The sequence below is a fragment of the Melospiza georgiana genome, chromosome 2, assembly GCF_028018845.1.
Source record: "Melospiza georgiana isolate bMelGeo1 chromosome 2, bMelGeo1.pri, whole genome shotgun sequence".
NCBI classification, from domain to species: Eukaryota; Metazoa; Chordata; class Aves; order Passeriformes; family Passerellidae; genus Melospiza; species Melospiza georgiana.
This window is the reverse complement of record NC_080431.1, coordinates 51,690,801-51,707,156: the sequence shown is the minus strand read 5'-3', so window position 1 is coordinate 51,707,156 and position 16,356 is coordinate 51,690,801. Positions and strand designations below refer to the sequence as shown.

The window sequence follows — 16,356 nt, the reverse complement described above, 5'->3', positions numbered from 1 at the left end:
ATATGTAGCTCTACATGCTGTAGTATCTACAGCAGTGGTGCTCCATGAGTCTTGAAAGAAACATTTTCACATCCCTTATGAAATTTCTCATGCACTTTGACCATAGTCTGTCCATCAAGGATTAAAAATCTTTTTGCAGTAAGAAAATCAATCTCCCTGAGTGCACACAGTAAGATTGCCAAGGACATCACAAGAAGATTCATTTATACATTTAGGAACTAGTCTTCCATCCTATACAAGCATTCCCAAAATTGCAATTGCAACTTGTTATTTAGTCAAATCCATTTAAACCAGGGGCTGGGGGGGTGGGTGTCAAGAATATCCAATAATATTTCTGGCATAGCCAGAAACATGTGGTTAGCTGTCAGTATTTACATGTATTGTTGACTTCCTGCAAAAATAATTTCACTCTTCTCCCAGAAGTGCAAAGATAAATCTAGGACTGACCCCATAGGTGTCACACTGGCTGTAGATGGGAGTTGTTGATTTTGCAGGTAAGAGGTTGCCCTTATTTCCAACCATCTAGTCCTTCCTTCTTACTGCTTTATCTCCCAAAACACATAAGCAACTCTATGTCCTGCTCAACAGGATCACAAGATGGCATCAACCTCACTTTTGGCCAAGAGTAAGTTTACAGACACCAGTGAAACCACTGTTGATTTACAGCAGTACAACTGCCTGCAGGGGGAAGCCCAATGATCTCAAACCATTTCACTGGGAGTCAAAAGTGCAGTCCTGCAGCAGTGCCACAGGCATGGAATTGAAGCAAGTTATAAGTGACAAGCAAGGTGTCACTTTATGGACCATGAAATTGCCAGTCAAGCTGCCTTTAATGAAGATTGCTAGATGACTAATGAAGATTGCTAGATGCATGTTACCAGTCCACAATAGGATCTTAAAATTATACAAATGAAAAAGAAAATCTAAAGAAATAAGGACAAAATCTCTAGCATCTTTACCAGGAGGAGAAAGCGATGCAAATTATTTCCAGAATGTGCTTAGTGCTCTCTTTCTGTGATTTAATCTTAGCAGCAAGACAGAATGTAACATTTTAATCAAGATGTGTCAGTATCCAAAATATGGTAAGATATTAATAGATGCTGCATAGCCATTTGCATTACAGTAGAAGTCTGCTTCTAGTGCCTGAATATGCAGGCATAATATATCCAATAATATGCAAGACAACAGTAAAAGTGCAATTTTTACTTGCTAACTTACTTACAGGAATATTAGGAAAAAAATATGGAAAGGTCAAGAGTATTATTGAATCTTATTTGAATCCAATTCAAAAGATCCTTAAATTAGAATTCTATCTCCAGTATACATAACGTTCTCTCCTGGCATTATATTTGCTAACTACTGCATAATTCCTTGATAATTACTCAATCCTTAGCTAAGTGCAATCTGCTGCTACCAGACAAAATCCTCCTAAATCTCAGAGTGAGAAAGAGCTCCAGTAACCTAAAATTATTCTTTCAAGTTAAAAAGTTAACCTCATATAAATATCATAAACTTCCATATGAAATAGTTAGTATGAAATACAAAGAGAAATTATACATGTTAGACATAGTTTCTGTCAAAGTCCACCTTAGATATTCTTTGGTGAAAACAGTAACCATCCTGTAGTCTTTTTCTGCATTTGGGAACCATTTATATCTCCTTTAAGTTCCCAGTACCATGTGGAAGACTTCGATTTTATGTTAGAACTTAAAAGCTAAATAAGAACAATGTTTAGACATGTAATTTGTTGTTGCTTTGATAATATCTTGCATTTTCGTGTGAATATTAGAGAAAGTCTCTACTGCTGTAGCTGGGCTTCTTGCAATGCATATTCAGAATCTCCTCCCTTTTGTCAGGAATTTTTTACTATTTACATGCTCTTCCTATATATGTAGCTTTCATATACTTTCAGTTGAACCTGAGGGATTATGACTCCTTATCTCTTTTCTTCTCTTAATTTTATGGTCATTTCTGTGGTTGCCATTAAAACATGGTCTGTCTTTTTATATATTAAGAAATATATCCTACCTACACCATTTATTCTCTTTTTTCAACCCAGTAATTACAAGAAACTGGGTAGTTTTTGATCTTAAATAATACTGGGTATTTTTTGATCTTAAAATACCAACATTTTACTCAAAAACATGACTTGGAGGACCAACTTTTACATAGCGCATCTTTACACAGTGCCTTTGAGGTCAGCTTGGGTTGATGTAAGAACGATAACAGGTTTCAAAAATAAGCACTAATTCTTCACTACACATTGTGCCAGCAACTTTCTCCATAAATAAAATTTACCTCTAGTTGAACTTTTTGTTCTAAGTTCTTGTAAGTTCTCTGCAATAGCTCTTTTGTGCCAAGAACTCCATACCACATCATGTTTTTCGTCCGACTTCTGAAAGCAGGCAAAACAAGATTCACATATTTACATACACACATTATTGTGTCTTGCATTTGTAAAATTAAGAAATTAATATAAAGAGATAAGGAAAAGAAAAGAATGGAAACATCTTGGCTCTCTTATTGACAGAGTAATTATATTACCTGCATTTTTCAGGGTGCTCTTCTCGCTTGTTATTAAATTCTAGGGATATTTTTGCATCTAACCCAATTCCAAAGTAGTTGTTCATGACACATTTTTCTGAATATCCCTCCCTGTTAGAGGAAAAGAGAAAATCAGGTGTACATTTGTACAGAACCTGGACATGCAAACATCTTTGACCAAAACTGTGATTGGTCACAGAACAGAATATGAACTAAGATACTTCAAGAGATCTTTCCTCTGAATCTTCCTATGTAAACTGGTTTGGGCTGAAAAACCCAGCTGTGAAAGATTACTCTCCTCCTCCTCCACCTGAGCAAGGGATAAGTGAGCAAATGTCTCCCCTTTTTTTCAGCTGCTGCAAAAAAATTTGCAATGCTCATAACTAACCCAGTACAATCCAGCTTGTTTTCAGACATTGTGGTCTACTGCCAAATGATGGCAAACAAGAACTTCATAATGCAAAAAATAAGAGACTACAAAAATGTGAGAAGGATACCCTTAGGGAAAGCAAAATAGTACATTTAGAAAAAAAATATTTCTTACAAGGAATCTGGATCCGGGTCAATAAACGGCGTAGCACCAAATGGATCGATGTTTGCTAGCAACATTTTGCTAATAATTGAACTTCCTGCAATGGAAGCAGCTAGACCAGCCCTTAAACCTGATTAAAAAAGAAAAAAATAAAAAAACAACAGAACAAAACAGAAAGAAAATAATAAAAAAAAATTGTATTTGATAAATAGACAAACATATAAGCCACATACTGAGAAATAAAATTCATTAAATCTGTACAGGGAAAGATTGTGATTCTATCTCAATTTTTACCAAAACTGGTTATCTTTTCAGGTCTCTGGCTCTCTTAAGCAGAAAGGCAGCTATGCTGCATTGGGGTGGCTCTCACAGCTACTACCATGGAGAAAGAAAAACACAAAGAAAATTTAGGGTTTCAGGCCAACACTCACTGCCTGGTGTACTAACCAGATGGGTGACCTAACATTCAAAAAGACTGCTAGAACTTTTCATTCAGTTTACTCTTCATCTCCTAAATGTCCATGATTTTTCTTTTGTCCTATCCTTTGGAAGCATACATTAGGAATATTCTCACCATTTTTACAACTGGCAGAGCCATCATTTAACTTAATTTGTGAAAGCTCATGGGTTTAACATGCCTGCTTTGACTAATATCAATTTCATTCCACAAAATACTCTGTAATACATGTAAACAAAGCAAAATACTAACAGCATTTAAATTTGCCAAAAGAAAAAAATGTAAGCTTGGTTCCACTGTGTTTTAGCTATACTATTAATCAAGTTAATTAAAACAGAGTTTTACTAGTGCTCTCTAGTATTAATTCCATTTGGAGCAGAACAGATAGTTTTTCATTTATCAATTGAATTTAGGTAAGAATAGATATTTTTTTTTCCAACTATTTTACAGAGCAGCTTCGTGTGGTTTCAGTTATCCACTTCCAGAGATATCCACAGACAGTTCTTACTCAGAGGGTTGAACTTTACATAGCTTTGTCCCTCAGCCTCTTCATCCTAATCCATTGATTAGGATAAATGATAGAAGGATTTGGGAGCACCTGTGGATGAAAAATTGGATATGACCTGGCAATGTGAGCTTGTGGCCCGGGAAGCCAAACCTGTCCTGGGCTGCATCCAAAGCAGTGAGGGCAGCAGGGTGAGGGAGGGGATTCTGCCCCTCTGCTCTGCTCTGGTGAGACCCCACCTGCAGTGCTGCATCAGCTCTGGGCTCCCCAGTATAAGAAGGACATGGACCTGCTGGAACAAGTCCACAGAGGGCCCTAAAAATGATCAGAGGGCTAGAGCACCTCTCTAGACAGGCTGAGAAAGGTGGGGTTATTCAGCCTGGAGAGGAGAAGGCTCCAGGGAGAATTTATTGTGCTCTTTCAAAATACAGAGCAGATTCATAAGAAAGATTGAGAGATTTTTCACCAGGGCCTGCAGTGACAGGAGAAAGCGCAAAGTTTTTAAATTCAGATAGGGTAGGTTTAGATGGGACAAAACAAGGAAAATGTTTGGGATGAGGGTAGTGAGACATGGGTAGAGGTTTCCCTGTAAAGAGAAGCTGTACAAGCCCCACCACTGAAGTGACCAAGGTCAGGCTGGATGCTTTTCTGAGAAACTTGATCTAGTGAAAGATGTCAATGCCCATGACAGAGGGCTGTACTAGATCATCTTTAGAGGCGTCTTCCAACCCAAACCACTCAGCATTTCTATGATCTTGAATTTTACTTTTCATCCTCCAGGATCAAATGAGGCACTTCTGCTACTGCTGGTGTTGTGCCAAAGGATCAGAAATATTCTACATTATTATGCATTTTCTCCTATACAGTACCACACAAAGATGTGTATGTTGGATGAAACTAATTCATGCATGAAGTAAAAGTCATTATTTGACAGCAAGCTTACCTGGACAGATAATCCTCGTGTTAAGTACTGGGAGGTTTTCCTTGCTTGCTGCCAAAGCTGGGGCAGAGAAAGAACCTGTCTGAGAATGGATACCTCGGCTTGTACGTCTATCAGGAGATCTTGGTGCAGTTTTAGCTGTGCAGAAAGAACAGAAGTAAGAACACTAATTAGACCTAATATGACATTATCAATACATAATTTTTACAGCCCTAAAAATATATCAGAAGCATTAATTTATTCTGTTACCACTCCATGACAAAAGTCCTTCCCCCTCACACCACAGTTTTTCTTCCAAATACAGTAAGAAAACTCAGAAATATAACAAGGGACAAACACAAATTAGAATGAGCAAGTGTTCATGGCACTCCACATGATGAGTTCCCAACTTATACTTGACGCTACCAGCAGAAGTATTATATGCATTAAATGGAAATATGTTCATAAAATATATTATATCCACCTTAAAATGCAACAGTATTTAACACTGCAGTAGGCTTCTGAAAAACATACTACTGAAATAATTGAATTTAAACTTAAATTTCATCTATGTTCATTTATAAATATACACATATTATACAATATATTGTCATTTATAACAATTTTAATGTAGGTAGTTCCATGGCCTGTAGGTTAGAATATGTATCTTATCAACACCTACACTATTTTCTTCAAGCAGCTAAAATGGGCCCATGCCTGCATCAGATGCTGAAAAAATCAGAGACAACATCTTTATTTACAGCCAAAATGAAAACTGCAAGGGAAGAGAAACAGCCATGTCCATCTTTGCCTTCTGAATTTAGAGAGATTGTGGAAGGCATCAGTTTTCCATCACCTTTTTTCTGAGAAAAACTGAGAAAACAAACAAACCAGCAATTTCCCAAATAATAAACTTATTTATTAAAATTCTTCGGAAGTTGGATCAGTGAAGCCTTGACAGATATCAATGTTTAGTAGCTGTTATTGACAAAGGCTCAGGAAAAGGAAAGGGAAGAAAATCAAGGGGAAAGAGAAGATATTCACAAAGAGTAACTGGAAGCTCAGTGAGGCCAGTTATCCTCTGGCTGCCTCTGGAGGCAATGAAGAAGGATTGGCTTTGCAGAGGGCTGACCTCGGGTGCTCTCATTTACTTTCCTGGCAGAACTGGTTTCATGCAGCCTCAGAGAATATGCCAGTGCCTGCTTCAGCCTGGGAAAATCAATCTTTGTGCAATTCAGCCCTGTCAGACATACCCAGAAACCAGTGCCCCAAGGAAAATGTTTGGGTATTACCAAATGCTTTGTTATAGCATTCCCATGTGCATGTAGAAAACTCTCACACAACAGATGGTCACAGACAGACACTTCTTGGCTATCTCTGCTCCAAATTATCTCACATCTTAAAACTTCAGCTTAGGACAACACCAAACTTTACCATCTGAAGAAGCTCAGAACAAAAAAAGGAAATAATTTAAAGATAATGTGATTTTTCCTCTCAAAAGATGAAAATTAATCTGGCAAAAATAGAATTAGTAGGACTAACACCAAGAAAACAGCACCAGGAATGCTGTGGGAAGCATACAATGCATCTTTTTCAATGTCAGGAGTGAGACAAATCAGGTCATGTCAATCATAACTTAGCATGAGAGTAATGGGTGTACTGTATGAAGACACTTATGGAAAGAAAATGTTGAGTGGGAAAATCTAAAGACAAAAGGATTACTAGAACAAGGGTTTAGACATTGTGTTCACATCGCTTCAGGCCAGGATTTGCCCATTCATGGGGATTTTTTTAAGTGATGATAATCTACATAGAACTGTAAGTGGAATGGCAAACTCTTCACTTTCTGGTATCCATCAGTAAGATGACATACCTTTCTGAATGACTTGCTGAAGTCAAACAGAAATTATTATACACAGGACAAGGAAAAGTGGGTAAATTTTTCTGGATTGTTTTATATGAAAGGACTGACCAAGTGGACTAAAAGTCATCTCCTTCTGACTTTAACACCGGCATAACAGCCATAGCAGTTATCACAAAATGCTACAACATTCATGGTAGCAATACAACACATTGATTTGTATTGATGCATGACAAAACACTGTAATAATGTCAAAAAATAAAAAGGAATAAAAATAGCAAGTAATAGCTAACAAAAGTCATTAAATATTTAGATGAAGTTATTAACATACGGAAAAATATTATCTTCATCAAATGACCAGGAAGATCCTTGGAGGGTAAAATATAATACTCAGAACAAATTAGCATTCATTTTTCATAATACTACAGAAAAATTCACAACACTGTTCACACAGTCTGTTCTCTCTGCACTTGCAAACAAGGCAGTTGTATTAAACAGGAAAATCAGCAGAGCAGCTGCTCTTTATTTGACAGATGAAACTCATGGGAATAACTGCAATAAAGATAAAACTTTTGCTGTGAATGCTCTGATAAAAACAACAGAGCCCTAATGAGTAAAACTGATGTTTCAGTGCAGATAATTGAATTCATGTTCCATGCTTTGTCCCTAAACATCTATCGTCCAGTGACAGCATTAATATGCACTCTATTCCACACACAGAAGAATAATACAGCTCCCCATTAGATGCAGAAATTATACCATCAAGAAACAAGGAGTTCAGTAAATTTCTAGACCTGAATATCTTTATTTTACAGTTATGGCAGTAGGACTGGGTCATCTGTAGGGCCAACATCCTTTCTCAGCTACTATTGAAAAGGGGCAACCAACAGGCACTGATTCCCATAACCAAGAGAAAATAAAGGCACCAGTGAAGAGACAATCACTGGAGAAAGCCTGACATGTTTCTAGTGAAAATGTGAGATCCTGGATCAAGAGAAGCCCCAACAGCCCTACAGTGTCTCATTTCCAAAGCAGAAGCTACAGACACAGGCACCAGGCTTCAGAGCAGAGCCTTGTGAGGACAACTTCTGAGGATTTTAGTGTGGGTTAGGGTGAAAAAAGGAGTAGCACATCACAAAATACTTTTCTCATTTTGCCTCAAAAAGTTGCTCACCAAGTATCTAGAAGATAGGCTTTGATGCCTACCAACTACCATTGTTTCTCTATGACTCACAGATCATCTTGTGGCTTCACCAGCAGGACATCACTGTCCATTTTGATAACATGGAAAACACTGAAATTTCTACTGCTAAGATGCAGCATTCCTAAAATTTCTATGTAGCTTGAGAATCTCAGTCTACAACTGAGATATGCTATTGCCACCATGACCTAGGCTCTAGGCTTTGCTCAGGTTCATGTAGAAAGATGAGTGTAAACACTGATTAAACAGAGATTAAATTCAGGCACTCCTCTCCCCAACAAATGCCTCCTCAGCTTTGTAAATACATTCCAAAAGACTGGTGATCTATTATTTCCCACACTTTTCACTTACCTTCTATTTATTCAAATCTATTAGAATTTGTGAGTAGCTTCCAGTTAAACAGAATGCTAATATTTTTAATTATGGAACCAATCATGCTCCAAATACAACTATAAGGAGATGGAATATTTCTATTTTATTCCTAATTTACTCACTTGATGGAGACTCAAGTTCCTTTGTATCTTCCTCTTTTTCCTCTTCTTTGGATTCATCCAATTCTTTGCTGTATTCTACTGGAGACTGGTTCACTTGTTCTTCACTATGAGCATTCTGCTCATCCACAACTGTTATTAAGAGAAAAGACAAAGTCTGAAGGATTCTAAAGAAAAACTGCATATATTGAAATAAGCACTTTCTTTGGTAGCTTTTAGTTTTAAAATATCAACAAAAGAGTTCCATCACCAATTCAGTGAAAGAGTCAGTCAATTCTTTACCAGCTGATAAAGATTTGCAGTCATAAATTTTCATTTAGTGGAGGCTAGTAGTTAAAAGAAATGCACTTTTATATGTGCACACACGGACATACATAAGTAGTCACACCTGCAGAGTCATCAACATTCAAACAAGCTGCATTTCTTTTCCTTGCAGCTTACACAGATAAAATTATGCACATAATTTTATCTGTGTAAGAATATAGAAATCAAATTTTAAATAAAAACTTATTCCAGTTAGACAAACAAACAAGCAAACAAACACCATTATCTATTGGAGTTAAATACTAATATTGCTGGGAGCATGGGAGGGGAAGGGAGAGGTTACTGGCACACCTGGGGAAAGGACTGGGATACTGAGACAGGCCATTACATCACACCACAACAATTATCCTATCCTATTCTACCAGTCTGGATCAAAATATTGCTCATGTGCACCTTTTTCTGCTTGTTCAATAATCTGCCTCACAGCCTTCTTCAAGCTGTTTGCTCGGAGCATTAACTGTTGCCTTGGTTTGAAGAGCTTCTGGGAAGACTTTGAGACACACTCTGCTAACTGCTCTTTACTTTCAGACAAGGAATCTTCACTTGAGAACTCCTCTGGTTCTTCTTCCACGATGGGGGGAGCAATGCCTGGGAGAATGGGAGCAGCCTGGGCTTCTGTGTGAAGAGCCTGGAGCAATAGGTCCAGCTTTTCATTTAACTCTGAGCACTAAGACAAAGTGGAAAAGACACATGTTAAAAAAATTCAACAGTGAACATGTGAATATTTTCAGGAAACATGGTGCCAGATTAGATATGAAACTGCAGGTGTCTTTAATGTCTGTGTAATTTCTTAGGTAAAATCCAAAAAGAGGTTCAGTGTTTCAGAATATCAGATTATGAGTAGGCCTGCAAGGGCTTTTTGCAGACCCTGTGACAGTCAACCAGATTAGATAAATTATAATGCAAAAACCCCTACACTTAGATTCAAATAATACTCCATGCTAAACTCAGCCTGCCCCATAACTGTATGGATTGCATCCTACCCCTCTCCCAATGACTTGCAGCACAGAAAACCACCAGAGGTTTGCCCATACATCATTTTTCAGTACCTCAATTTTGAGAGGCATCTATCAGCTGTTAGACTGAGACACATGGGGGCTTTTCTGCAATACAGCTGTATATTTAAGCAAGTGAGTTGTCACAGAGCAAGTGGCTCAAGCCAGATCAGACACTGTCAAATGCCAGAATCAGACACAGTCAAATGCCTCTCCCCAACACTAATTGTTCTCTCTAGGTACACAGGAAAAGAAAGGATTTTCTGCACCTAAGACAAAGAAAACACTCTCTGGCCTTGGAACAGTTAAAAAGAAAAATTAATTTTCTAAAACGTGCACCGGATGGAAATGTGAACCACAAATTGCCACTTAGCAAGTACATTTTCTGACTCTGGGATTGCCAAGGATTTTGTTTTCTTCTTTTCAGCTCATGTAAATTTTGTGTCTCATACCAAATCCCACTGTTGTTTTCTTTCCCAATGTTTTTGCAACATGATCTCTGTATTTTGCAGCTTAAACCACTATTTTTAACATTGTGGTCTGTCTCCCCTTCATTCTCGCAGCATACTCTTCATTACTCCATTGTTTTCCTGTAGCTAACTTAATCCCTAGAAGTATAACTAATGCAAAAATAAATCCTTTTATCTCTATGTATGCTACCATCAACTTTATCCTTTGAAGAAAGAAAGTGTAAACAGTTTAATGAGATCTCAGACTTTAAAGACAGTTTGGAAATAATTAACTCTATGCAATAGGAAGAGAAGAATTTTGAACTCACTGGTTGAAATGAAAGCCAAGCTGGGAATTGTAGAGTAATGTGAAAATTAAACATCCATGACCTATAAACTTTAAGAACCCAATGACTTTAAACCTGAATGTAGTCATAATCTTACTTTAATGGCCATGGCATCCGCTTCCTCTGCATTTTCCATTGGTTTTTCGTAAGTCTTCCCTATTTTGGCAACAAAGTCCTTAACAGTTTCACATAATATTCTTCAGGTAAAAAAAGGAGAGGGAAGAAATCAAATTAAATTAAATAGATATGTTTTGAATATTACATTCTTATGGCAATTTATTTACATGTACACTGCTATGAATCATTCTTACTGGAAACTGAACTCCATGATCATACTTGCAAATCAGATGGCACTCTTTTCCATAGCTTCCAAAACTGAACTGATAAGTTTTAAAATAAAAACTCTTTCACTTAAGCCTTGGCATACTTTGTATCTCAGATTCTTATCTGAAATAAACATGACTGATTTTATCCACTCCCTTGCTTGTACACCTTTTCGAGGAGAGGACTTTGCAAACTTGCATTCCCTTTGGTAACTTCAAACACAGTCATGCAAATTCACATGCAAAGTTGGAGCTCAAAAACCATGGAGAAAATCTACTGACTTTAAGGAAGCACTTCTTAGATAAAAGTATATGGCCACACATATCCCATTGCACAGCTCCTGCTTTTGAAGCATATCTGTGCAAACTACAGTGGCTGCAATGAATTTTCAGTGTGTAAATCAGAAAATGACTTGGTTCTTGTTACCTGCACTGCAGAGAGACAGCGAACTTACTAATGAAGTGGGGATAATTGCTTAGTACTGTTCATTTGGTTGACATTTTTCTGACAAATTAAACAAATTTAACAAGGTACAGAACCAATTTAGTTAATAATATCCTGCACTTTAATCCTCTATGTGTGCTATGTATAGTTTAAAAATGAAATTTTGTTAACTTGCTTTTACGAGGTAAAAAAAGATGTGATGATATTCAGATGCATTTTAAAAAATTCTATGACTGGTCTTTTGCATATTGCAAATCATAAGATTTTTTTCATAGAGAAGATATACACAGAACAGTTCTGATTTCAGATATGTCCATGATTTTCCAAATTTCTCTCATTTCAAAATGTTCCAGTTTAGGGAAAAAAATCCCATTAATGTCCTAGATCAGTATTGATTGAACTGATATAGACAGGGCTACAACAAAGCTACCTAAGCTAAAGCTCTGCTTCACACTGGTGAAATTGTTTCTCCTCTAAACATGCACATTACAAAAAATAGCCAGAACAAATGCAGTGTGAAGGAGATCACATCTATGCATTAGTAACAATAAGTTTTGTATTTAAGCCATGCACTGATTTAGAACGATTTAACATCATTTTAGATAGATAATGTGTGATTATTTTTTAAATTTAGTATTAAGCCATCCATTACAACTGTACCATCTAAAAATTTCACAGAAAAGAACATCCACTCTAAAATATATAAATCAAGATATATTAAGGCAAGCCATTTGGCCATCCATAAGAAAATCAGGCTTAGACAGAATGCTATTATGGTGATGATGTTACACAAGTAATTTATCTCCTACATCGTACATAAAACTGAATGACTCACTTGGCAGATGATATGACAACTGAATGCTGGTCAGAATTGAGAATTTTTGCAAGATGAGCAGCAACTGAATCCTCATAAGCAGATATCTGAAAATAGAGAGAAAAGAGACTTCAATTTCCACACACTCCAGCAGTTTAACACGAAGTAGTGAGTTAAAAACCACAATATAGCAGGATTTCCATTTCAGATCTAATAAAAGGCCAAGTGTCTGGTAATGAAGATTCTACATGCATACTGTATTTTATGTATCAGATGTTTAATATGCAAAATTAAACTGCATCTGAGAACTTGATCCACAGTTCTTTTCTTCTTGTAGAGGAAACAGCAAGTTATTTTTAGGCTAGAATCAGTCTGTGAGGCAGAAAAGAATCTACCTTCTCAGATTTATAAAAACCTACATTATTACGATCTAATATCTTTTAGTTCTAAAATAAACAAAGCTTTCCTCAAACAAATTGCTCAAGAAGAACAAGTCTAAAGTTTGCAGCTGTAATCTGGAATTTTCACCTTACTGTCAGGTGGGTTCTCACTTCCCAAGAGCCACAACTGACAGACTGCCAAAATGGTATAATGTTATCAAAACCAATCTTCAAGGAGCAAACCATTGAGGGCTTAGTCTTTGCAAGAACATTAAAAATTATAAATTACAAAATACTCAGGAAAATATCTGGACAGGATCAAAAACGTATCCTCAAACACTGTATGCTATCTCAAAATGGCTCTGGATCCACACTTCAATTTTAAAAGAAAACTTTAGAAGATAAAGCTAAAAGTAAATGCAGTTCTGACAGCTCCCTTTAAGAATCCAAATCCAAAGCTAAAACTAAATACAGTTCTGACAGCTCCATTTAAGAATCTCTTGAAATCCCTCAGCATGCTTTTGTCTTTGATTTTGAGCAGGCAGATATACCACTTGAGTTTTTTCTCCTAAAACCCACCCTTCATCATAGGACTCCTCCGACATTGAATCAGTTTTCATTTCAAAGGAGAAAACAAAACATAAACATCTAATCTGTAAGAATGAACTACTGCTTTTCAAACATCAGTACAAGATTTCTTGAAAACAAGTGGAATTAGTCTCCTGAAACTGCAGGAAGAATGAAAGGGATAAAGGAAATAATCAAATACGTACTTCCATTTGCTTTTCAAACGGTGTCATAATCCAACACCCTATTATAAGGGTAATTATTATTTTTTGTGAAATAGCCTAACTCAGTAAGCAATGTAAAAAATCCCATTAAAACAGAGATTGAACAGGGTACGCAAAAGAAAATGGTTTTGTCCAAGTCAAGTAATGACAGGTAATATAGCCTACAGAATACATTTGCTAAAAAAGAAGTTTTATATGAGCAAGCAGTTCCTTCCATTTTCAGAAGGGGCTAAAAAAAAAGTTTCAAAGCCAGAAATAACTAGAACAAAATGATGATGGAAGACACACTTGAAAATTTTAACTCTCTTGAAAAATTAGAGGCGATAAAGCCTTGATCTGCATTGCTGACACCAAAAGCAGAGCAACCCCCTTGAAATTCCAGCCTTTTGCATTTCTATATCCAGCAACCCATCAAAGGTTATAACCTCTTTGCCAATTAAAAGAGCCTGAATTATTAAATTGTTCAAGAGACTGCTGATTAATTATGGCTTCTCAAGTACTTTTGAGCTACAGTTGATATGCATTAACTTTCCTGGGAATATATTATTTTCTCATTTTCAGTCAGAATTTTCATGCCAATTAATTTGATTAAAGCATCTACCTCTCTCAAAAGTGAAACCTCATCAGCTAGTACAAGCACAAATCTAGTCTGGAAGACCGGCTGAGTTTTTCTTTGATGATACTTAGGATTTTGAGCTCTCCCAATGAACAAAGAGAAAGTTGTGATACCACCTGATCAAACTCGAGCTGCAAAATGCTTCTGTCTCCTTTAGAAATACAACCCTTGCCTCCAAAATGCTGGGGGCTTTTTCTCAATGCTTAATCCAAACTCACAGACATTTGCTGTTATATATTTTAAAAAAATGTATTTTAAGTATTTATGTATATTATCATAGTATATGGAATGTTATACAGTAACATAGCACTAAATTATATTACTATATACAAAATTATATAAAAATTATACTCATTTGTAAGAGTTATCTGAAATACAGTTATATTATGTTACATAATAATACAACACTAGATTACATTTTTGTTTAACATGCTATATAAATACATTTTCTAATACAAATTAAAATATACATATATATTCAGGAATAAATTTTTCAGACAGCTTTGCTGGAAACTCCTTACTTTCATTCTTTCTAGGTAAATAACACAGAACTGGAAACCTTACTTACTTGAGATACACAGCAAGGAAAAGCCTTAATTCAGTTCAGTTAGCAGATCACAAAACATCTATTTTTCACACAAATGCTTCAGTTATGGCTATTGTCACCCCAGAAGCTCCAAGTTAAGTACACGAAACAACAAAACAAAAGTTAAAGTGCACCTGGCACTCCTCTGACTCTTCTGCAGTCACAGGAAGAATAGAAGGCTTTGCTGGTAATTTCAGTTCATATGACATTATACTCCACCTGAAAGAAACATAAGTTTCCAGACTGTTAGTTTTACACCCTCTCAACTATCTTAACAAAAAGAAAGTTCACTGTCACACCACAGAATATCTATGTATAAAAAACCAGCTTAATTTGTAGTTGTAAACTATATGGGTAAAATAATTAGAGAGATTAAAGAGAGATTAAATTAGAGATTAAAGGTAATAATTTGTTTTATTGCTCAGGTTATTTTGCAGTGATTTGATTATCAGTCTCATCTGTGAAAAATGAATGGGACATTCAATATGGGGCATAAAGATTTTCTGGAAGAAAACATACAGATTATAAAAGAATTTGTGCAAACATACTGCAGAAGTCAAAGGAAACTAGACATCTTCCTAAAGAAAAATCTTTAAGGTGACATTAGCTTTCCATCCCAACTAGAGGAGCAGGCATGACAGCAAAGCAAATGATGAAGTGTCTTCCTTGATGTGTATATTTTTGTGTGGTACAGGACAGCACTTGACAGCACAGATAGTATGAAAGCACTGATAGCAACAACATCCTTCAAAGCCTGCTGAAAAGAGCAAGTAATCACTGCAGATGGGTCTTGGGAGCAAGTCTACTGAAATTAGACCAAAAAATGAAACAGAGTATGTTTTCACGACAGAAAAGGGGAAATATGATTTAATCTACAAGTTTTTCAGAATCTGAGGATCAGTCACAAGCTTTTCTCTAAATACTTTGCTCTAAAGCAATCAAGTAGTCTGCAGAAAAGCTTAAAATAAAAAAAGGCTTTTTTCTCTATTTCATAAAAATAACCTAAAGTAAAATCCCTTATGATGACATTCAAGTGTTTGTAACACGAGCAAGAAAAGAAACACTCATGAGAGATAGGAATAACATAGGAAATACTCCTCTCAAAAGCAGTGCTAGACTTCCATTGGAACAACATAATCACCATCATCTCTGATTTTTATTTTTTTTTTAAATGGGGTTGCTGCCTTCCTTTATGGATGAAAACTACATAAAACAAGGAGTGGGATGGGAAGATCTCATTTTTTTTACTAAGAAACTGCCTCGAACAGAAATATTAGTCATGGATCCAATTAGCCCAGCATCTTGTCAACAGCTGATGCCTCAGGAAAGGGTGAACTCTCACAAGGTGAGTTTTCCCCGCAACCAAGGACAGAGAGCTCAGGTGTTTTCTAAAGCGAAGCTACCATTAATGGCGTTTAATGAGCACGTATGGAGTCCATAAAATTGCTCAAATCAGTTTTGAATCTATACAATTTCTTAATGCTCACAACTTCTTGTAACAGGCAGTTATGCAGCTCCTTCAGCCAGGCAATAAGCTGTCAACTTTTGAACATGCTTGGACAGCACACTTTCCAGTTCCATCAACCACTTGGAGCTCCCTCCAACTCTTTAGTTTAAAAAGCAGGCCAAAGAGCTGTCCCCATCACAACTGCAGCTTCCTTCATGATTAAGGCCTGCACTCAAAAAACAAATCCACTGAACACCAAGTCTCTAAGATGGATTTTAGGCCATCAGAAACTCAAAAAAATACAATTTCATTCTCACAGTAAGTGATGC

General features: G+C 36.4%; 1 protein-coding gene across 5 annotated transcripts in view; it reads right to left on the bottom strand.

Annotated features, from left to right (window-relative positions):
• Positions 1-16,356, bottom strand: part of DGKH (diacylglycerol kinase eta) — a 150,182-nt gene that overhangs the window by 20,491 nt on the left and 113,335 nt on the right. For all 5 annotated transcript variants that reach the window (XM_058018735.1, XM_058018734.1, XM_058018736.1 and 2 more), the window contains 9 exons: positions 14,715-14,799; positions 12,229-12,314; positions 10,723-10,822; positions 9,228-9,501; positions 8,514-8,642; positions 4,982-5,116; positions 3,089-3,206; positions 2,545-2,655; positions 2,299-2,395 (listed from right to left, as the gene is read on the bottom strand). In XM_058018735.1, the coding sequence (XP_057874718.1) occupies positions 2,299-2,395; positions 2,545-2,655; positions 3,089-3,206; positions 4,982-5,116; positions 8,514-8,642; positions 9,228-9,501; positions 10,723-10,822; positions 12,229-12,314; positions 14,715-14,799 (1,135 nt within the window). The remainder of the gene's footprint in view (positions 1-2,298; positions 2,396-2,544; positions 2,656-3,088; positions 3,207-4,981; positions 5,117-8,513; positions 8,643-9,227; positions 9,502-10,722; positions 10,823-12,228; positions 12,315-14,714; positions 14,800-16,356) is intronic.